The sequence below is a fragment of the Cydia pomonella genome, chromosome 2, assembly GCF_033807575.1.
Source record: "Cydia pomonella isolate Wapato2018A chromosome 2, ilCydPomo1, whole genome shotgun sequence".
Taxonomy (NCBI): domain Eukaryota; kingdom Metazoa; phylum Arthropoda; class Insecta; order Lepidoptera; family Tortricidae; genus Cydia; species Cydia pomonella.
Genome location: NC_084704.1, coordinates 21,976,218 through 22,000,245, shown reverse-complemented (window position 1 = coordinate 22,000,245; position 24,028 = coordinate 21,976,218). Strand labels below are relative to the sequence as shown.

The 24,028-nt window shown below is 35.3% G+C and overlaps 1 protein-coding gene across 5 annotated transcripts in view; it reads left to right on the top strand.

The window, feature by feature from the left end:
* The window catches only part of LOC133534624 (uncharacterized), a 139,635-nt gene that overhangs the window by 59,787 nt on the left and 55,820 nt on the right, over nt 1-24,028 (top strand). For 3 of the 5 annotated variants that reach the window (XM_061873833.1, XM_061873829.1, XM_061873831.1), the window contains exon 3: nt 8,001-8,180. In XM_061873833.1, coding sequence (XP_061729817.1) covers nt 8,001-8,180 — 180 coding nt within the window. The remainder of the gene's footprint in view (nt 1-8,000; nt 8,181-24,028) is intronic. The other 2 variants (XM_061873832.1, XM_061873830.1) reach the window with 1 other exon arrangement.

Here is a 24,028-nt window from a genome sequence, read left to right as displayed (position 1 = left end):
TAGCGGCAACAGAAATACATAATCTGTAGAAATTTCAACTGGCTATCACGGTTCATGATATACAGCCTGGTGACGGACGGACGGACCGGCTGACAGCGGAGTCTTAATAATAGGGTCCCGTTTGACCCTTTGGGTACGGAACCCTAAAAACTACATATTTGTATACCAAACTATAAAAAATGTATTTTTCATGGCTCTAAATGTTCATACCTTTTACACCTAAGGAAGAAGTGTAACTACGAGTAGTAAAACATTTTAATCTCAGTTGCTTTCTAAAATATTAGACTACATTGTATTGAATGTAACAGACAACTCGATCTTTCTCATCTTTTACTACCTTTTCAGCCTTTTAATCTGCCGCCGTTGCACTCGGGGCGTGAATTATCTCGAGTAGCCTTTCAGACTCTTTTGCCGGCTGAAATTGAAATCGGGAATGATAATATTTTTTCTATGTAATTTACTAACAGTAACGTCCACGGGGTACTTATCTTAATTTTATTCATTTAATACAAAACAAATACTATGCATAACCTCAAAATACATTTACAAAAAAACACACACATAATATATATAAAGACAGGGGTAAACAACATGCGGCCTTATCGCTAAAGAGGCATCTCTTCGAGACAGCCTTTAGGTAGTGGATAGATATGTTCATATTAATTTAACTAATTATAGTGAAAATGCAAAACCTAATTTGGACACTAAATAACAGTAAATAAAATACTGGGTGACGGGACTGGTTCTAACAATTTTAAAACTAACTTCGTTCGCTACCCAACCTTTTGCATTAGAGACGTGATTTTAACAGGCCATGTAGTTCGTATCGTAATATATAAGACATTAAATAAAGGATGTCAAAAATATAGTTAACGTACCTGAATAATAACGTATTTTCCAAAGAAACGCACATGTTTAAACTTACCCCAGTCTTGGGGCAGGCAAGAAATTTTTAATTTTTGTGCAATAAGTAATTAAACACCAGTCATATATGCAATACTATAATCAATTAAGTAATATTTCCATTTTAATTTAATTTTATATTCAGTGCCGATCATTACGTAGTTTACCCAAATACGATTTATCTAACGGCAATTAGAATATTGTTATTACCATCTGATTGATGGCTGTTAACAAGTTTCGTAAACTTACAAAATTTATTATGTAATTAAACCATTAACGAGGGATGAATTAAGAAAGTTTTTTCAATTTTACATAAACAACTGAAGGGAATCCGCACCCAACAGGCACTTACGTCATCCTAACGTAATTCAACATATTTTACACGTAACGCCAGCCAGTAACCAAAGTCAACGTCATACAATACAGATTTACATGAAAAGACATACTTATACTTTAAACAATAAACATGCTACAGAATAATTAATAAACACGTGTATGTAGTGTTTATCAATTAATGTAAAAATTCTAATTGTTATATGTGAAATAAATAATTATATATTATAATTATTAAATATTATATATATTTAATTTATATAATTTAGAGAATACATTACAAATACATGCATCGAAAAAGTTCGCTGCCATTTAGATATTCATTCTTTTGTTTGTTAAAAAATATATGAGCTATTACATTCACATTGATAGTTACTTTAAGTCCCTTTTAGCCAAAGAAATTACGGGTTTTAGCTAAAGATTACATAATCCTCTACCGTCAAATGTCAAATTTTCAATTATCACATGTTTTCTTCAAAACGATATACTGTAAGTAGGTACGTGACGTAAAGCATCAAATAAGTCAATCAGGGTTTTTGTTATCTACGTTTTAGATGTGGTATTATAATAAAGTATTTTATTTATATTTAACGTATTTACAGCAGACATCAATGGTAGCGGATGAAAGAACACACCAACAGTATCTGCTATCCTGGAATACTTTTCTTGAATTGATTGAATTCCGCGATACAGCGATTTTTTGTATTATCAAGCTTTTGCATGAAAAAATTGGCCAAGAGTATGACAAGCTATGTACCCTACAGTGAGCATGGCTTGACATTTCACCATTCTGTTAGAATAGGCTAAACGGGGCTATTAACAACGGCTGGACCGATCATGTTCCCTATAGATTTCATTTCATTAAAAGTATTTATAAATCGTAAAACAAAGCTGTTTTAAGATTTTATTTCATATTTTTTAGAAAGGGTTCATTTTTTTTCTTTCGCAGCGATTAGTTCCGAAAATTTTAACTTTATCAAAAAATTGTTGTTGAAGACCCGTGTTCGTTTTGAAAGACCTATCCAACGAAACCCCACATCATAGGATTAAAGCGAAAAAATAAATAATAATAAAAAACAAGTTGCACAAATTTTTTTTGTAGTCGGGCTTAATTAATGTATCCATGCCAAATTGCAACTTTCTAGCTCTAACGATCACGGAGCAAAGTCGCGGACGAATAGTCCGACGAACATGGCGAAACTATGGCTCCTAGAAGACTACGGTACCCTAAAAAGGTGACATCTGATGAAATGGAACTGCTGATGAAGACCAGAACGGAACTCTTCAACGACGATTTTTTTTAACGTTAGGTGAATTGTTTTCTGCGTTGAGTTAGTAATTTTTATTGTATCCTTTTTGAAGTCGATTTTTAGTACTGAGTAGGCTAAGCTTATTTTTAATACGTTTTCCTGCCATACATCAACGTCAGGCTACGCCCCTGACCGCTCCATTGGGATTAATAATGTACTTACTTACACTTGCCCCATTCCTTAACTAATCACAGAAGACAAATCGGATGGGCGACGGGAACAATCTGCAATTTCCTCATAAAAAACCCTGGGGAGAGATGATGATAATATATTCAAAGAGTCTTTAACATCTGCTTCCTTAATTAATATTTTGGTTTAAGTTGATGATGATGACGGTTAACGTAATATTTTAACGGCTCCTTCAGGATTAAAGTTTTATAAATAATCTGTCTAATTAAAATTTTAAGATCGTAGTTGCCCATCCTCGTGATTATTTTCTTTTTGATTTGCTGTCTCCCAAAGTCTCTTTGAAGTGTGTTTCCCCCGTCAACTATGAAATGCTATGAAAATGATCCCTTCCCGGCCTTGACCCGCGGCGCAGCATGACGTCATGTCTAGTGAAAACAACCCAGTGCGGCTGCGTGCCGCGTGCCGCGCCGCTGCAGATTTGTTAACTCAACGTGCTTAGCCGGGTTAGAGCGACCCCTTATACTCGTAACTATTAGATACCATTAAATTTTTAATACTCTACCTGCTGTTAATTAACTCGTGTGTAAGTGAGTTCATCCTTGTGAGTGACAGCATATATATATAAATATATTGAAATCGAGCTTGAAACTCTTATGGAAACAAAGAAGGTTCTAATTATCAACATAAATTACCCTGTATTTCACAAGATTTAAACTTCACTTGATCTCAGTACTAACATTTTAATTTAAAATAAACGCAATTTAGCTGTAATAATAAATGTCCAGGTCATTTTCAGCAAGCCGTACCGTCGTCAGTATTTGCAGGACATTTATTTTCTTTTGTTTTTTACCTCAGAAGCGGCTTTCATAAAAGCTGCGAAGAAACAACCATTACTCAACATTCGCAAAAGCCGCGCAGGTGTAAATCAAATCTGTAAAAGCAAGACTGGTAGGCCATTACGGTACACCAACATATTTTCGTGTTATACACGTTATACTGCAAAACGCTGGCTGCTCAATAGGGCTTAATATTTTTTGGTGTTAGAATGTTTTTCTCTTCGAAAAATTGTTATAATTTAAGTAAGTCAATACCAGATCACGTTCTGTTTTTACAACCTTTTATTTAACTTTCCCTGTTAGTGTGGGTCAAATCTTAGAAGCTAAATTTGACCTACTTCTCAATTTCCGATTGAGCTGAAAGTTTGCATAGATATGTAAATCGGATGACAATGCAATATTATGATAACATGGAGCTGATCTGATGATGGGGACAGGACTGACAGGAGGTAGTCATGGGAACTCTGTGATAAAACTATACGCAAACGAATTGTTTGGGATTGTTATAAGAACTTTAAAAAAAAAAGAAAACAGACTTCAAAAAGGATAAAATAAAATATGATCCTTTTTTGAGTATATGCGTTACCATACCAACTGATATGTTTGAGTTTGTGTGGGGCAAATCCAAATTTCGTAGCATACCATGATTTTGGTGCGATTTGATAAGGATGCGGGTATATAATCATGTACAATACGTTGGATTGCCTTACACGACAGCAATGAACATAGTTTCTGTAGTTAGGTCCTTAAAAACACACGGTCGACCCTTCTTAGCGCAGTCCGTGCCATGTTTGTATATTAGTATAAATTCAATGCGTTTATTTGCCGTTATAATTTTTAAAGAGCTATTTTTACTGTCTACTAATTTCCGAACTGTCCATAACACGCAAGTGTGGAATTGAGACTGAGTTATTTCCAGTCCCTAAATCATTTTTTTTAAGTATGTTTACACGACATTACAGAAATCTAGTGCGTCATGCAACCAAGATCAAACAACAGCACATAATAAAAAGAAGATACAATATTTTAAAATATAACACAATTCAAGGACTTCAGGACTTTTACCTTCATGCCAAATTTTACCTAAATCGATTCAGATGTTTATAATACCTATTACTATAGTTGTAATGTGATTTATAGACAAAGCTGACTATTTTCACTGGTGTTGTTACTATTTGGCTTGGCAACGATTTCAAACATATCAGTTGGTAACGCATATACTTACTCAAAAAAGGATCATATGTTATTTTATTGTTTTTGAAGTCGGTTTACTTTTTTTTGTAAAAAGTTTTTATTTTACCATTTTTAGTTTAAATCATTGTTCAGAGCTTATGAGTGACGCGTGACGCATGAATGAAAATCACAATCATGTTTTACACTAAATTTGTTAACTTTAGTAAATAATCAGGATTTTCCTCGAGTCCGTCTTTGAAATCATTCCTGCCACTACTCTAAATTTTCCCTCAACCCTCCGATCACTCAACCTCACAGCACATCAACCCCTGATCACTGAAACCCTTGACCCTGAACCACCAAACCTTCAACCGCCATTCCCCGACCCCTCAACCCCAAACCATTTAACTCCTAATCCTAACTAACCGATTCCTCAACTCTCAACCCCCCAATCCCCGACCCATCAACTCACCGCTCCCTCAAATCTCTAACATCTCAAACCCTGACTCAAGCCCCAACCCCTCAACCCCCAACCTCCGACCCCCGTCTACCTTCACCACCACCGTCTACCTCACAAACCTCTCACATCTACCCCTCACCTCTTATTTCCAACACTACGTATATCAAAAATCATAATACACCCAATTATAAGAGGGAAGTTCCACATATCGGTCTTCATAATCATTAAGCGTTTGTTAGTCGTATACCTCGAAATCAAAAATTCCTTGTAGTTTTTCACCTATTCGCGTTTCGCCGCGATCTCATAATTTCTGAACAGATTTTTTTTCTTGTAGTATGATTTCTGGTCGCCAATTACAATGGTGTATAAAATTCATAGTATATTTATTTCCCTGCCTTTCTTCACTGTAGTCGCTTTTCACCTCGATAGATATTTGTTTATAATGCGTTATTACATATCGCGACATTTCCTTTAAGCACTATACCTCTATAGTTTTGTTTTGTAAATGCATTTCGCACTTGCAGTTTATCTCCTGGTTTTGAGTGTGATATAATATATGTAATCTTAGAGGTAGATTTCCTAAATAACAAATTCTCCAACGCTAGTTAATGTATGGCTGTAACAATGAGGTCAATAAGCGACCGTATTTTTTTAAATCCCAGTGAAATAGCCAATTTTTTTTACGATTAATACAGTACACTACAGCAATATGCGACCCAGGTAAAATGCAACTATTTTTTTTTGCTGCTAACTAAATAGGCTATTGATAATAACATGCTACATCAAAATTTGCTACTGTTGTAAACATCTATTGAAAATATATGCGGCCAACTAAATAGGCTATTGAAAATACATGCTACATTAAAATTTGCTACTGTTGTAAAAATCTATTAAAAATATATGCGAGTAACAAAATATACCACCGATATTACACGCTACAACAAAATACGCTATCACGGCGAAACGCGAATAGGTGAAAAGCTACAAGGATTTTTTGATTTCGAGGTATACGACTAACAAACGTCATTAAGTAGCCTTACCACGAATTTGAAACTGACATATTCGCTAGCGTAACTTACTTTCTATGCATCTCGCTCGTACTGGCATCCTATTAGTGCGAGCAAGATGTATAAAAAGTAAGTTACGAACACGTCAGCTAATATGTAGAGCCAAACTCGTGGTAAGGCTAGTATACACATATGATGTGTCTTTCAAAATTTAGGAGTTCCCTTACTTCCTTGTGGATTCAATCATCAGATCAGAACTAAAAATACTATGGTCCTCCATTCAAACCAAAAAAGAACTACTCAAATCGGACCACGGGTGTCGGAGTAATCGGTGAACATACCACATTTAAAAAATGTTCATCATTATCATCAAAAAATCATCGTTTTTGAGAGAAAATGCTCGGTTTGCTTAAGAAAACACCCAAATCACCATATAGGTGCCTTTAAAAAAATGAGGAGCTCCCTCAATTCCTCAAATCGAACCACGGCGGGTGTCGGAGTAATCGCTGAACGTACATAAAGAAAATAGCCACAACCGAATACAGAACCTCCTTCTTCTATGAAATTGACGTCGGTTAAAAATTGTCATGATGAGTATTAGTTACTTATGGGAAGAAAAGTACAGTCAGCGAAGCTTTTACCAAAATCTTGTACCCAAAATGTTTTTTTTTGCCAAAAACTTATTTGTTTCTTCTTCTATGCCAAAGAGAATTAAGAAGACCAAGAGTGCTCACTCCATACAACGGTTTTGTTACCAATAATACTATTATTTTCGTAGTCTACATCTAGCGTCAAGTAGCAGAACTCTCAGTACTACTTACTCAACCATATATGACGCGGCAAACAAAAATCTAATGCTCAAAGATTTTCAGCTAATATTATAACCAGAGTAAGCGTAGGAGTTAAAAATGAGTTCCGGTTAATCTAGTTACAATATTAGCGGAAAATTGTTGAGCATTAGACTTTTTGTTTGGCGCGACATCTATTGCCGAGATGCCGAGTAGCAGTACTGAGAGTTCCGCTACTCGATGTTAGATGTCGACTACGAAAATAATAAGCGTTTTGGTACCAAAACTGATGTATGGAGTGAGCACTCTATGTACTTCTTATTTCTCTATGCCTATGCGTGACTTTCAGTGGAAAACCCATAGTGTTACACTGCGAGTATAACCGGTACTATGTATTCTCGCTTTAGTCTTTAATCGAATATTGGAGAAACCACTAGTGACTCGTAAGTCGTATGATATACATTGTTTCTGTATTTTTTATTAGGAAGTTTAGTAGAATCAATTGTTTTCTTAACATTGTGGGAACGGAATAGTATACTAGGAGAAAAAACAGTAGTACATAAACACTTCCAAAAGGTCAACAAAATAAATCGATAGCTCTGATATCTTACATTATGCCCTGATTCTTGCGTATTTGACAGTTGGGCACAAAGGAAATGAATCTTTACTTGAATCATCGCTAAGAATATTTACTTTTTCGGGTGTGTCCACCTCCACTACTAGTCTAAATTCAATATAAATCAGTAAGAGTAACGATGTAGCTGTGCTGTGAGATACGTTCGGATATTCAAATGTATGATCTGTTATTACTCTCAATTCATGTCGCTCGAGCTTGTTCTTTAGTGCGAGCTCGGTAGCAAGAGAGACCTTTAACAGATTTCAATTGGGTAACTATCAAGTAGGTAAATTGACTATTTCTTCAAAACGTTCATTATAAACTGAGTTATGAAATTATAGTGCTTTCATCATACTGCATTACTTTAATTATTGACTAAGATAAATAAATATGGGATTATTTTTACTATAAAATGTGCCTTTCAACGATTGATGCGCATTGTCAGCAGGCTCGGATGCGGAGCCCGTATGGAAACTGCAGGACCCGGGCTTCGACCAGGGCTACGGCTCTGAGCGGTCGCCGGAGGACGACTACGTGCCGCCCATTGTGCCCGCAGCAGTCTCCGCCGTCTCGTTGCAGGAGTACGAGGCGGAGCTGAGAGTCATGTACCCATTCATCAATGATGGTGAGTTAAAGTTTAAGATGTCGTTCCCAAGGATTAGAAGAGTCGGACTTCATTGCTAGAGTGGTAATTGATTAATTTACCGATGCGTTTTTCCATCGAGAAGTCCCTATGGCTACCTTCTGACTGAATCAAGCGGAGCGAGCAAGGTGGGAAATGAAAGCGGAGTCCGTTTAAAACTAGCGTATGATGCCAGAACACAGTGTATCCATTTTTACTCGCCGAGTCCGATTCGCTGACTCGCACGCGTGGTGGAAGCTCGTATTCGTATGAAAATCAGTGTTGGGAGTCGAGCAAAGCCCGCACGGAATCTTGTGAACTTTTGTGATTCTTTAACTCTTACCTATTCAGTGGAAGCACTTATATGCATTTCACCATTGTGCGACTTAAGCGGACTCCGACCGGAACCCATTACAGTTGCAGTGGAAAGCTGGCATAATACCGCTTTCCCAATTAAATACATGCGAACTGTCCAATTAGTACAACTTCCGAAATTTCCTAACTCAACTGCGCAAACTTTCCGAGGCATCGCTGAAGTAACTTCACAATTATTGAACCGTTTCATAAACTTATCTATGTACCTACTCGACGCTGTACCACCTACTTTTGCCTCGTAAAACACAACAGAATAATTTTAAAGTCAATAAAGTTTTAATACAAATATCAATTAAGAAGCATGAATAAACAAATAAGCTCTTCATAAAAAGTAACTACTTACCTAATAAGTTTTAGGATCTCCCCTTATGTGCAAAAAGTCCACGAGGAAAACAAGATGAAGTGCGGGTATTTATAAAAACCGGGCAAGTGCGAGTCGGACTCCGTACTATTATTTATAAAAACGGCAAAAAAAAAAAATGTTTGTTGTATGGGAGCCCCCCCTTAAATATTTATTTTATTCTGTTTTTAGTATTTGTTGTTATAGCGGCAACAGAAATACATCATCTGTGAAAATTTCAACTGTCGAGCTATCACGGTTCATGAGGTATAGCCTGGTGACAGACGGACGGACGGACGGACAGCGAAGTCTCAGTAATAGGGTCCCGTTTGGCCCTTTGGCAACGGAACCCTAAAAACGCACGTTTGTCACCTAGTCTTTCTCCAAGACCACGAGGACAATGTCGTCTTCGTCGGAGGTAATTTTAAAGCTTAATTATACGCGATTAATTCCCATTTGAGTAAATAATACTTAAGTAACGACTAATTTGATTAATATTGTAAGCCATCGATCAAATTAAGTTTTGATTAAGCTCATCTTACATTAAGAAACATATGTCGTTATCTATTTACGTTCTCATAGGTATTGGAAATGTATCACGTTACCAATTATAACATAGATAATTGTTTACAGGTCTAGATATTATTTTTGTCGCTTATCTGGAGGCAACAGGCCTTTTTAGGGTTCCGTAGCCAAATGGCAAAAAACGGAACCCTTATAGATTCGTCATGTCCGTCTGTCTGTCCGATTATGTCACAGCCACTTTTTGAGAAAAGTCGTCGACATGTCTTCTAAATACCTAAAACTGGTATGAATATGTTCCTCGTTGTCTCCAGAATACGAATTGACCGGTTTTAGTTCATAGAAAGGGGGACGGGTCGGTAAAAAGGGGGGGAAGAGACGGCGACCGAATATCATTATATTTATTCACATCTTGAGTCCTATTGGACCGATCGGTTGGTTTGCGGTGTCGTTTGATTGATAATTAAACGTACTATTATTGCTTCTTAATAACCGTAGTCATAACTGTAGTCGTTTACAAAATATTTGAATATATATGCTTTTTTACCATGCATGGATGGCATAAGTACTGAAAAAACATGCTTCTAATTTATTAAATTATAAGTTTACCGAAATTAATGTATTACTAATTATACGGTAAATTTCATTAGCTTCCCAAATATATAAGATGTATTGTTGTATGATATTACATAACCAAGTAATGATAAATTTTATTGAGCATAGCATTCAAAATGTGAACAAATATATATAATGTTCGGCCGCCATCTGTCCCCCCCCCCCCTATATTTCAACCCGTCCCCCCCTCCATAAACTAAAACCGGTCAATTCGTATTCTGGAGATAACGAGGAACACATCCATACCAGTTTTAGGTATTTAGAAGAGAATTCTACGAAAATCGTGAAGCAGACGACTTGTGGTTAATTTGACTATAGTCTAATATGATATGACATGATTTGCTTTCAACTTAATAGCCAATACTATCTGCATCTATGTATTCAATATCTCACGCAGGTGCAGAAATATGGTCGCACACTGGCAATAACAATTTTCCCTTGTGTTGTTCTTTAAATCGGATTGATTATTATTTTGATTAACGATAATATAAATTTTCAGAATGTAACGTGTAAATGTAACTATAAATTTTCATAAATGAATCAACAATGCGACGAGTAAAAGTAGTAAAAGCTTATCCAGTAAAAATTCTACACTTCTACATTCTACAGTACACTGTTTGGCAATCGGTTCCTCGACAAGAACGAGAAGGTACTTTTATACAAATAGTAAGATAGGTAGCAATTTGGCTACCTAGAGGTCAGACACCCTTGTTAACCTACGTCAAGTAGACTGAGTATGTACTAATGATGTGAACTGATCTCTGCCTTCTTACCACAAATAGCCGCCATTCTTAAACATGGTAAGTATTTCCGATGTATACCTGTAAAGCAGAAAATACACCATATTATTATTTTACGTCCAGTGTAAATACCACACAGTTAAGATTAATTTTAATTACTACGGGTATGTGAATGGGTAATTAATTAAATTATGAACAGTGTTTTAAAATTGTCAACACCATTACAGTTTTACATAATTATTTATAGTGAGAGGAAACTTCTTCCAAATTGTTCAAAACATGATGTATCTACAGTATAGACCACGAAACTTCATCCAAAGGTTGCGGGATTGGTACGAGTGCCAACTTGCCAAGTGCTGTGATAAGGGAAGGGTACGTTAAGAAATAAGATTTGAATCAGACATTTTGTTCAAATAAATTTCCTACTTTCATTCTTACAAGTATTATTGGATGAATTAATGGGAATTTGTTACTTTTAGAAATAGAAATCGAAATTAAATATTAGTTGTCTTTTATTATACAACTATTGTAATTATATTAAATCAGATATATAAATTTCGGGACATGAAATTATGTAATTACATAACTCATGTTTAATTTCGTCCACCGCAGTGACTAATTAACACCCATTATTTGCTTTTAAGCTGTTGTTATTATCGCATACAAATCACACAGTTAAATAAACGTGAAATGCAAATAGATTTAAATTGTCAACCCTCCGCTCCGTTAATACCGTTTCACGGACAACAATTATTACGATGACTAAATTCGCATGAATTGTACCTATATTTATTACCTCCTTATAAAATCTCTGTTAAATGTCTTGTCTTCGTACACAAATCACGCGAGGTTTTTTCGGCTACTTTTGAGGTTCTTGGCTAAAGTGACCCCCCTCCCCCCTATCTAACCTCGCGTGATTTGTGCACAAGCCCTAACTAATACGAATGTCAAAATGACATATAGGGACAAACGATTATCAACGGCTTATTCAATTTGACAGACGTTTATAGTTGTATGGTTGACAGACGCCATAGCGAATAAAATACCTATACCGGTATAGGTGACTGATAATAGTGATAATCAGTTATGGAGTGTGGAATTAAAAGGAGTGAAATCTCTTATGGTAGAACCTAGGCGTTATTGACGGAGTGAAGTGCGCTGTCTATGATTTGATTGTTTTGTTCAAGTATTCTAGGTATTGTAGCGCCACCTATTTAAAAGGATGACACTTTTTGGTACATGGAGCCTTCCATAATAATCAGTATTGGCCGAACGTCATTAGAATTGAAAATATTGAAAATTTATAAATTAACCATTACCTACAAATTTCAAAATGGTTTCCATGCATGTATTTGTCACCGTAAAATTCTAAACACTCGTAAGATTTTAATCTCGCTAGTTACATTATAAACTGACGGTAGTTAGATTACAAACTAACTTAACCTACGTTAGATTATAAACTAAGAGGTGCACAATCTTACGGTGTCATAATTTAAATAAGTACCACATAAATATTTGGTTATATCGTCGCCTCGGACCCATAATATAAGCTTTTCATAGGTAAGACTAGTTCAATTTAAAATTAATAATGTATTATGTAAAAAAATATAATTATCATATAGGCTACTAGCGGCATCTAACGTGTAAATTCAACTTCCTTAAATTAAGTAATGTACTTAGTAAGGTCATAAGTTCTGTCACAAAGGTTTTGACTGATAATCAAAGCTTTTAATAAAATAAAGTTTGCCATTATTTGAAAGCTTGTTTTACATAGATCAAAACGTAATATAAGTAGTTTAGAATTTAGATCGCGTCTTTATTTACTACTGGTATTTTAGGGATTGTTGTTAGGCGCGAATACGCAACTGGATTGTGAAAAATTATACTTAACAAAAGGGAGTAATAATCAGTGTAACAATAATATAATAGGTACAATTGTTTACTTGTATGAACCTACTTTATTAGAACGTTATTTTATCACCTGCGTTTAAGTCTATACTTCGGCTTACAATACCCTTTAAACTTAGGGTACTTTTTAGTTACACGCTCATTTTTAACTGTCATCCAACGATTAGGTTTGGTAAAACACGCACAGTTGCAATTTTGGCAATACCAATAAACATGAGTTATATATTTTAAGAAAGATAACAAATTCAGCTTTTGCATAACGATCGTCAGTGTGGCGCTATCTAAAACATCAATAGAACTTAAGTCCCATATTTTTGAACCTAAAATAAAACCTTATTTAAAACAAAATTGTTAACAACTCATTATCACAAATTCCCTCTCACTGATGATTACCTATTTCTTTTTGAAAAACCAAGCGTCCTTTATGCTTTTTACTATGTAGAGGTGGGCTAAACTAGCCACGGAGTGGGTGCCACAACGTAAACGCCGGCATGATCGGCCTAAGAGGAGATGGCGAGACGACCTGGACGCATTTCTCAGCAACTGGACGGATGCTGCAGTCGGGAAGATTGGAAGTCTAGAGGGGAGACCTTTGCCCAGCAGTGGGACACTTTATAAGCTCGTTAAAAAATTGTTAATTCACGTTAACACTCATCAATAATAAAACGATTTAGTTCTTAATGCGCTCTTTTTTTTTAGCAATCGTTTTTACCCAGCAAAATGAGTAAATACGGGTATTTATCGGGTGCTTAGTATTTACTCACCCCTACCCGTCTCCCCATTATGTAGGTACCTGCTGTTTAACGTAAGGTTATTTTATTTTTATTAGGTACTCATTTATTTAAAACATATTTAAGGGAATTTTCAGAAAATAGTGTACCCAATTAGCGTAAGTGGTTAAGGAATCGCTGTCAGTTTTATAACGACATTTAAGCATCAAATCTTTATGGGAATCAACGTTTTGCCTTTTTTTACATTGGAATATCGCTTATAGTTTACAAAAAAGAACACCAAAACCAATTTTTTTTATGAAACTTGATGCTTAATTATCGTTACAAAACTGACATCGATTAACTTTTCTTAACAAATCACGCTAATTGGGTTGAAACACTTTTTTCTGAAAACGCCCTTAATATAATTACCTACTTTATAGCCACTACACACTTTACTGTATAGACAATAAATATAATACGCAGAACACTCTCAATACGATACAAAACGACGCGAGAAAGGCCGTACAAGTAAATCCGCGATCCTCGCGGCAGTTACGTCTTTATAAAAAAAACATGAATTGTTCAACCAATGATATTGAAAATATTTTTCGTGGAGAGTATTTGTTAAGCTTGATTTAATGCCTTTTTTTTCAAATATGTTGCACACCTGGTACAAAAGTCAGGGGAGGGGAGAGAGGCACAATATTAGAGACTTTTGGAGCAATTATTTCCAAAAGTTTTTAATGACAAAATCTTAAAACGGTCTTAGCAACCTACAGGTTATTTTTGATCCAATCACTGTCATATCACTGAAAAAAAATAGTCTCCATTTTAGATACATGTATGCCCTAAAAATGTATTTTTATTAATTTTAGTTTCTAACGAAGTAGCGGCTTACAAAATACACCTACATACCGTGATACACGGACGGACAGACGGACATGACAAAACTAAGGGTTTCGTTTTGGCCATTATAATGGCACAATAATGCGGTATGTACGTATTATACAATGTAGATGTAATATTGAGCCGTTAACTATGTACGATTAATTTTTTCGACAATTCACCCCTCATACCTATGTTTTTTCTCAACCATTTTTAAAATGCACCCCTTCAAAGTTTTATGGCGCTAAACACGACTGCCCTTGGTTAATGTACCATTATCTGTCCTACTCGGAGCTCTCTTGTGGAAAACGGAAGCAGGGGGGCCAATACCTGCGACATAAAGACGTTCTCAAACGCCACCTCGTCGCTTGCGGGATACCGACTGACTGCTGGGAGGGCATTGCATTGCAAAGATCGTAATGGCGTTCTAGTGTTCAAAAGAAAGTAGCTCAATTTGAGCAGCAGCGTCTGGAAGACCTAGATGCTAAGCGTCATATCCGCAAGACGCGACCTAAGCCCTCCTACACATACACCCGCAACTCGACTGGACAACTCCATTGCGCATCGTGTGACCGCATCTTCAAAACAAAGTTTGGTTTTGCGAGCCACATAAGGGCATTTCATAATCCGGACAAGAATTGTTGATGGAGTCGCCATTGCCGGATACGGCAAGGAAGGAGTAGTAGTATTATCTGTCCATTTACCTATTCCAGATTATAGTATTTTATGCAACAGTTGTATACGAAGGGTCAAAAAAGGCGAGTGGCGTGAGTTACAATGTGAGCCGGAGCCGAAGGCGTAGGCGAACATTGTAAAGGAATACGCCACGAGCATTTTTGACCTACTTATACAACGTTGCATACAATATTTTTCCTACGAGTCAACAAAAATAAATCTTAATTTAGGTAAACAAATTACAGCAAAAGTATATAGCCAAGACGCGCGAGCATACCTTGTTACGCGCCCAGCCCGCCCCGGGCCGCGGCCGGCCGGTCAGCGACACCTCGTAACTCATGAGGCCCTGGTACTTTGCTACTTGCTAAATTAAATTTTTGGACAGTTTTTTCTCAACTTTGGCCACCGTAGCCTACGAAGACTAACAAGCAACGCTAAGCGGTCTTCGTAGTCTATGGGTGTTGCTATATTACGGGTGTCACATGCGTGTTTCTGACTTATGAAGTAATTATTTTTACTATGCAACCAAATGAATATTTTGTAAGTTGGCAGCAATGCACTTAGTTTAAAACTGTATTCGTTTTGGTTTTGTTAGGTTGGTAGCCATTAATCGCAGTAACGTTATAGCGATTAAAAGCACAAGAGCTTTTATGTGGAATAGACAATATAGACTTTTCTTGAAACCTTTTATGTATGTTCTTATATTCGTGTTAATGAATGCATAAATGACAGATAACAGTAGAGGAGTAGGAAAATAAATAAATAATCATTCGATAGCTTATGAATTAGAGCATAAATGTCACAGAGAATATTTCACAATTACTCGAGAATCAATAACAAAGTTAAAAGTTGTCTTCAAAACATTACTTTGTTTTTACATTTGTTTTTTTTTTTCGAAAACGAGGTCGTTGACTTGTATTTTTTTATTGTTAAATTATAGTACAGGATTTCAGCTAAAAGTTAAAGTCAAAATGGTCGCCCTAGTTAAAACATTTCACAAATTACACTAGTCTAAACAAGATTTTTTGTAATGTGCGTCGAACTAAAGTTGCTTTAGTTCCAATTATACAAGTAATTCGGGCGGCGGCGGCGCGGCGGGCAATTATTATCTTCACAGAAGGTCTTGTTTGGACTCGTGTGACTTGTGAAATGTTTTAACTAGGGCTATCATTTTGATGTTAACTTTTAGCTGATATCCTGTACTATCATTTAACAATAAAAAAAGTACAGGTCAACGACCTCGATTTCGAAAAACAAAGGTAAAATTTAAAAAAAAAGAAAATTTTTGAAGCCAATTTTTATCTTTGTTATTAATTCTCGAGTAATTGTGGAATATACTCTGTAACGTTTATGCTTCAAATTTATGCCCTAATTCATAAGCTATCGAAAGATTTTTTTAATGTCCGATAGGCAAATGGACATGTAATGGTACATTAACCAAGCGCAGTAGTGTTGGGACCATAAAACTTTGAAAGTGTGCAGTTTTAAAATGGTTGAGAAACATAGGTATGGGGTTTGATTTATCAATAAAATTCATCGTACTATATGTGCTTAACGGCTCCACTATACGAGGACAAACACATTGTATGTATGGATGAAATATAAATTACAGGACATACAGGTTACTACAAATAATTATTTATTTATTTATTTTAATGTTTTTAAGGGATAACAAACAACTATACAAATATAATCTACAAATGGTGTTACATTATAAGTGTTGTTTTTATGTACAGCCAACAACGTTATCCACAAGTTACTTATACACATAAAGTTGATGAAGGTAGGACAGATATACATTTTTACTATGGTACTCGTAATATTAGTTTAAATGTATTTGGATTTTTTGGTTTAGCCAGAGGGCTAAACACGGCAATTATAAATTAAATTAGCATATATTATAATACATGGTGACTGACTGTATGGCTTTAATTAATTAATTTAAGTACTTATCGATCCCCAAACCGAACGACTTTTGGTCTATTCTATACTGTTTGAATTAACACATTTTTCTTATTCACTTGTTTAACAATTTATCGCATCTCTTTCCTCCAAATAACAGTTTGCGAACTATCAACCTCTGCCTTGCACCATTGATTGATAATACCAGCATATTTTATATATTTTTTTGCAAATGAAGTACGACTTATATTTTATTATTATTTAATTTTAGGATCTGATAAAGTTCTTGACACATATAAAGATTACACTCTTTTATATTTATTCTACTTTAAATCAGAAATTTAATTCTGACCTAATTGAACATAATATTCTCAAATAAAGCATTTTTTACAACTTACATGAAAGCTCTAAAGCTGTATTTCTTATGACCTAAGCACATGCACCTTGTAAAGATAATGTTACAAAAAGAAACACCTATTAAAACACAATCCTAAAAAAAATGATGATGTCAATTACAAAAAATTGGCTAACATACAAAGTATAAGATATAATATTTTAGCGTTTCAGAGTCCTTTTTTTCATAACACGAATCTCTCGAACAGCCTGTGTATAGGCGTCCAATTTTATGAAAAATGAAAATTCATTCGCTATATTGTCGTCCATATGTACCTAATTCGATTTCGTTCATTTGCAAGGTTTGATGGTTCTCTAAGGGCATATTGGCAATATCAATACAAAATCGAACACCGAACCTGACGCTGAATTTAACAGGATATTGGCTCAATGCGCGGAGTGTTATGGGGCTTTTTAATTAACTTTTGTTCGTTAGGCTCTGCGAATGACCGTTCATTTCCATAATTCGTGGACCCGAATACGATATTGCGCGTAATTAGAACCACCCTAGTGCGAGTTGAGATTTACTATAGGCGGTACAATAAATGTTTAGTAATTCATCCTTGATTATTGTAGAGTGTTGATTGAACATTCATAATTATGACTAAAATTTCAAAGGTGTACTCCCAGACAGACGAAATTATATTAATAATTACAAACGTAATACTTAGTGCTTGGTAGAGTTAAAGCTTGACCGCGAACTGAAAATAAGTGACAGAATTCTAATAAATAAGGAGTGTCTTTTCAAAAGGACTTATTTCTTCTATAAACTTTTCTCGGGAAATCAAGAAAACAACAATCCGCGGTTTCCATTTCGTAAGTAGTATTTTATTTTCGATAATGTACTAACGTAAGTTAACATACGTGTCTATCTAAATAATTACTGTACAATTTCATAATTAAGCACTTTTGATGCGAACTTCATGAATTTAGCCGTTTTGTTGTGACCTTGTGATAGTAGATACCTATATGGTTCTAATAAACCTTGGTATTCAATAAACATGTTACACTTATTTTACGTAGGCAGTTAGTCAGAATATAATCAAAGTGAAATCGTCGGGGATAGTGCAATACCGCGCAACTAACAAAGTCGAAAGAGTTCGAAATTCAAACAATGAACAAGGTAATTGGACCTTACTGCATTTGTTACTTACGCGGTATTGCACTATCCCCGACGAAATAATGATATCAGTCACAGGAACACTGTATATGCAATTTGGAAGAAATAAACCCCTTAGATCCCAACTTCGATATTTGACCTTATTTTTAGAGAACGAGAAGATACTTTTTGGAACTAGAATCTTAATTAAAATGCGTAATTTAATGGTATACGCAGAACTGCATTGATAGTAAAAAAATTAAAAATAGGTACAAACCCTTTTTTTAAAGACACACCTCAAATAAAGATAGATAAATGACAAACGAACGACAAAAACGAAAACTTCTACGTTATAGTTTACCGTCCTATTCTTACGAATGCTATAATATAAGGTACTGAAATATTATAACTATACTTAACATGACGACATTGGTGACCAGTAGCGCTCGATTATCCGTCTTATGCTTCCATTTCTAAAATCACATGCTTCATCCAACTCGCTTAACATGTAGAGTAGCAATGCGGTAGTATATTGATATAAAACTCAATGTAGTGGAAAATTGCTTGGATGATACGAAGACATCTCGGGTTAAACGACCGAGTACGACTGACCGACTTCAAGTATATCGATAACCCCCAAGCCAATTTTGGAATTCATTAAATTAAACCATCTTCGGACAGATAAAATCTATTTATACTTTTTACCTCTTTGATGAAATTCAGTCACACCGCAAATAACAACCGTTACTAGTGACATTGGCAAATCACCTACCTATGGTTTGTTATGCGTAGTGACTGAGAGATATAGTATGAGAATTTGAAACCTATTTCGTAAATAATTAAAGTTTATTAAAAAGACGTCAACCTAAAGGATATTATAATCATAGTACCTACCTTTAACATACCCTAAACTAATACCCCGCTTAAAATCACAAATAAGCTCCAAGCTTTTCTGTTCCAAACTTTTTGTTGACTCGTTAAAATAAGAGAGGTTTTGCCCGTGCAATGGTTTATTAAACAAAGCTCGTCCTACATTTCAGAAACAACAACGAATCACAAAGCAATCCCATATCGCTTACCACTACAAAAACATTCGACTGTCCCCATTCAAGTTTTTTTGGTAGCCCGTGCCACCTGCGCTGCGAATAGAGTGTTATCTCATTTACAAGTTCCATTTGTATGCAAGGCCTAGGGCTCCCCCGCCGCCTCGGCCCCGTCGTTTGCAGGCTCGGCACTCGGAATAAAAGTAGGAGTCGAGTTACACTTGTATCAGGTACAGCTCTACTCGTTTAATGAGTTTACAGATATAAGTTCCCTAATTTAAAATTAAGAAATGTGTCGCTTTCAGTGAGATTAATATGAGGATTTTTTGGTTTGAGAAACTGCGTTCGTTTCCTACTAGAATCCTATCCTACTTTTTATAAATCGGAATAACTGCTTACGCTTAGTACAAAGTTATTTATTTTATTTTCATCACACTTGCTCGAAACAGTACATTACGATACACGTGCCAAAAATAGGAAATACGAAACGAGTGGCGATAAATTAAAACACGACCGAAGGGAGTGTTTTAAATCGACACGAGTTGCGAATTACCTATTCGCACATTTATCGTACAACGTTTTACAGTACATATGGCCCCTTAAATGTTCGACACAGTAACGTAATATGCTAATTTTCGCACTAGTGCTATAAAGTAGCACCATATGTACTGTAAAAGATATTATTTCATGCAGGTGTACTGAAAGACAAATGCCTATATTGTTCCCGCGGGAGTTAGGGATTATAAAAAAAACGCTATAACTCCCTAGGGAGATAACTTGTTTTTTCATGCAGGTGTACTGAAAGACAAATGTCTATATTGTTTCTTATTATTGTTATGCCTATATGTCAAGAAATTACAAAATGGCGGTAGAATGTTTGATGTCACTGTATTTAAGAATTATTTCGCTTAAAATTTAGTTTTTCCTCCGCAAATGTGACGAAAAATATTGTGTGTAACTCCGGGGATAAGAATATTGCAAACTCGGGTCTTGAATTCCCTCCAGCCTGCGGCTGTCAGGAATTACCACCCTCGTATTCAAAATTTCACTTACCCCCCCTCGTTGCACAATGTACTATTGTTAATATATAAGTATCGCCTCTTTTCTAAAATGATAGTTATCGGTTAGTTACCTACGTCTAGTTTTCGAGAAATTAAGCTCAGATATAAATCAAAACATTGGCGACAATGTCTACCTAAAAAATCGCCATGGACTTACGTAGTTAACTTCTTTACAGTCAAACCAGGAGTAAAAGGAAATGTTTCCCTTGCGGTATTCACTTTTCATTAGTTGAAATTGCTTTACTTTAACTTAGCTGGAATTGTATAGACGAGGGAGTTGAGGGCGAACATCAAAGCATTGCAAGTCCCAACAACAAACTCGGTTTTAGCCACGTAACCTAGCAAATTTAGTGTTATTTAATGACTTGCCTGATTGCAATAAACGCCATTTGTTCTTCCCTCAATACAATAATCTCGTAATAAATACCTATGTAATGTGAACCGTTAGTTCATCAAAAATTACCCTTTGAAAATTATTAAGTATATTTTTAACGGTCTTCTCACTTTTTCAAGGACTACGATGGATATATACTTAAATATACACATTTGAGATAGGTATTTATTATTCCGGTTATATTATTGAGTTTCCCAAGATTCACACATACAAAAAAAAAACACTTTTTTTTTTATACCTACTGTGAAGGTAATCATAATTAATGTAAATTCATACATAAAGAATTTCGAGGATCAACAATAAATGCTGTTCACGCAGATGTTTATAAAAATCTGAAGGAGTTTGTTACACTACGTAAGTGATATCATCAGATTTTATTTGAGACAATTTTCCAAGGATGTAGTAAGTTGAGTATGAGTAATATCGCTGGTAAATTAGTGTGTTCATATCCCATCGGTCCGTGACTATAATTGACGTGATCGAATATCCAAACAACTACGCTGAACAATATTATGCTTTACCTTAGTTGACAGCCCTAACTTCGTGAATCAACAATTACCCTGCCATTCCCTTAGGTATATGCAGTCCATGGTGCCTAGCCAACGTGCCAATCGTTTAAGCTCGGTAGCGAACGAAACGCACCTGTCTTTGTAACATATGAAAGAGTGATAGAGAGAGATGACTACGCTCCGTAGCGAACGAAATGCAACTTTCACTGTCGCAATAATATATAAGAATGATAGAGAGACACAAAGTTTCGTTGTCGTAACGCCACCGATGTCACCTTGGCTAAGCACCCTGGTATTAAAAATTGCCGCATTAAAAACGGATCTATTATAACAAACAACTGTTATACGTAGTAACAAAAACTGGGTGTCCCTTCAAGGATGCAAACATATTATTCAATTAAAACATAAATTGGCTAGGCAAATTCACTGCTGAATATTTTTTTATTTTTTTCATATTTTTTGGACCATTGCTTATATAGGGGGGAGACACTTTTTTTCTTTCGAAGTGATTATTTCCAAAAATAATCACTCTATCGAAAAATGGTTGTTAGAGACCCATATTGAAAGACCTATCAAACTATACCCAACACCATTGGGTTAATGCAAAAAATAAATAAATGAAAACACATTTTGTTTGCCCTATTTTATCCCTTACACGTAAAGGGGATGGGGATAATTATTTCTACGCATCAATCCTATCGTGTGGGATATCATTGGATAGGTATTTCAGAACGAATAGGATTCTTCAACAACTATATTTTCATTAATGAAATAATCGATTGCCAAAAAAAGGCGTCCCCATCGCCTCTTACTTTTGAACGATGGGTCCACAAAATATGAACAAAATCGTGAAAGTAAAGCTAAGTAAAGACTTTCAAGGAAAACTATAGCGAACCTGATCGTTCAGCCGTTTTTGAGTTTTTGCAAAAAGTCTATTTTGACGGACGGGTACTACGAAGCCCTACACTGAGCATGCCCCCACATGCTCTTGGCTGGTTTTATTATATTGGTTTCAAATATTTTTCTTCGCACGAATTATTAGGACACGCTAAAACTTAAGGCAAAAGAAAATAAATTATTTATTTAAAAAATCCTTTGGCTCAAAACTCTCCCGTCGCTTTACAGCAAAAAGATCCTTTGATATTTATTTTCTGTTTTAATTTAACAGCCCTCTTTTCAGGGTTCCTTGTTAAAAAATATACCGAAATAGTAATGCAGTGAAAACAAATATTTCACAGTCTCACAAGTTTTTGGAAATAGTAAAACATCGAACACGCTTAAAAACAAACAAAAATTTTGCGTAATTCCAATGCCCATACTTATTTTATATGTATGCAGATTTAGAAAGCACATATGTAGATTTCAATCGCTAAGTTATCGATAGTACTTGGGGTATCAATCAACTAAGAAACCTCAATTAAAACCATATCTAAGAACTAGAGTTTTGCTCAAATCGCTACTGAACCCTACATGGGTAATAGTTCCTTCACCCGGCGCTATTTTTCCCGGTAAAAACTTGTTAGGCGTCCACGGTTCCTTAATTAAACATCTAGTGGCCATAATTAATTACGTCGACTTGTGAACATTCTGTACACCCTGAACCTTGCAGTGGTTCTTTGTTCGAACTCTTGACGGCAATCACAAACGGTTGACCCTCTGAATGAACGCCGCAGCAGATTTGCTTTAAAGGTTGTTTATTTAACCTGTAATTGAGATTCTTTATACTTAATTTCAGTAAGACGGATAAACTTTAACGAGATCAATGGGATACGATATTATAGGATGCGTATTGTTCAAGACTCTTTATGCTATGGATAGCTGTTATGGAATGTGTTCATATTGGTAGTTATATTTTCTTTATTTATCTTTGATCTCAGGTTTTACATCCATATTGTAAAAAACCTTTTTTTTACAATATGGATGTAAAAGTTAAATAAAAATTAATACAAAACAAGTTATATTTATTATTTAATAATTCACTATTACAGTTTTGATATTATATATATGTCTGTTCATTGATATTTTGCTCTTATTTTGTATCGAATCTGACTGGCAATTAATCTTTTCATACTGTCATTTATTTAATCACACTTGTCATCTTATAAAGTCAAAAATTCATTGATAAGAAATTCCTAGTTAGTCGACAGTTTGCTTTTTATAACCCAAGCTACTAAATTTTTTTCTGATCAAGTAAGTACGTCATCAATCATCACAATATCATGCGTAGGTAGCTGAAATTACGGAAGAAAATTGAGATAAATAACATTGGAACAGAATTAAGATAAGACAATTAGACTTTTAATAGATTTTCCTAACAGTATTATCTCAGATTTAAGCATTGTTGCTTCGAATTTCGAGTCATATTATACTAGGGACGAGGTCAAGCCTACAGTCAAGTCGATACATTTTGTGAATTAGGTAACAATAACAAGGTTCGCTAATGCGCGCACTAATTACGCGGCATGGGATCGATGGGCGGGTGCAGATCAATCATACGTGTTTCATGCTCCACGCAGGCGGCCGTTCCATGACTTTTAACATTTAGGTACAACGCTCCTTTACATTATACTGGGTTTCATACTTTGCTCCTAATAGTAGTTAATGTGACTGCTACATAATGAAAGGCATTAAAGTACGAGTGTTGGATTATGAAACACACGAAGCGAGTTGTATAAAA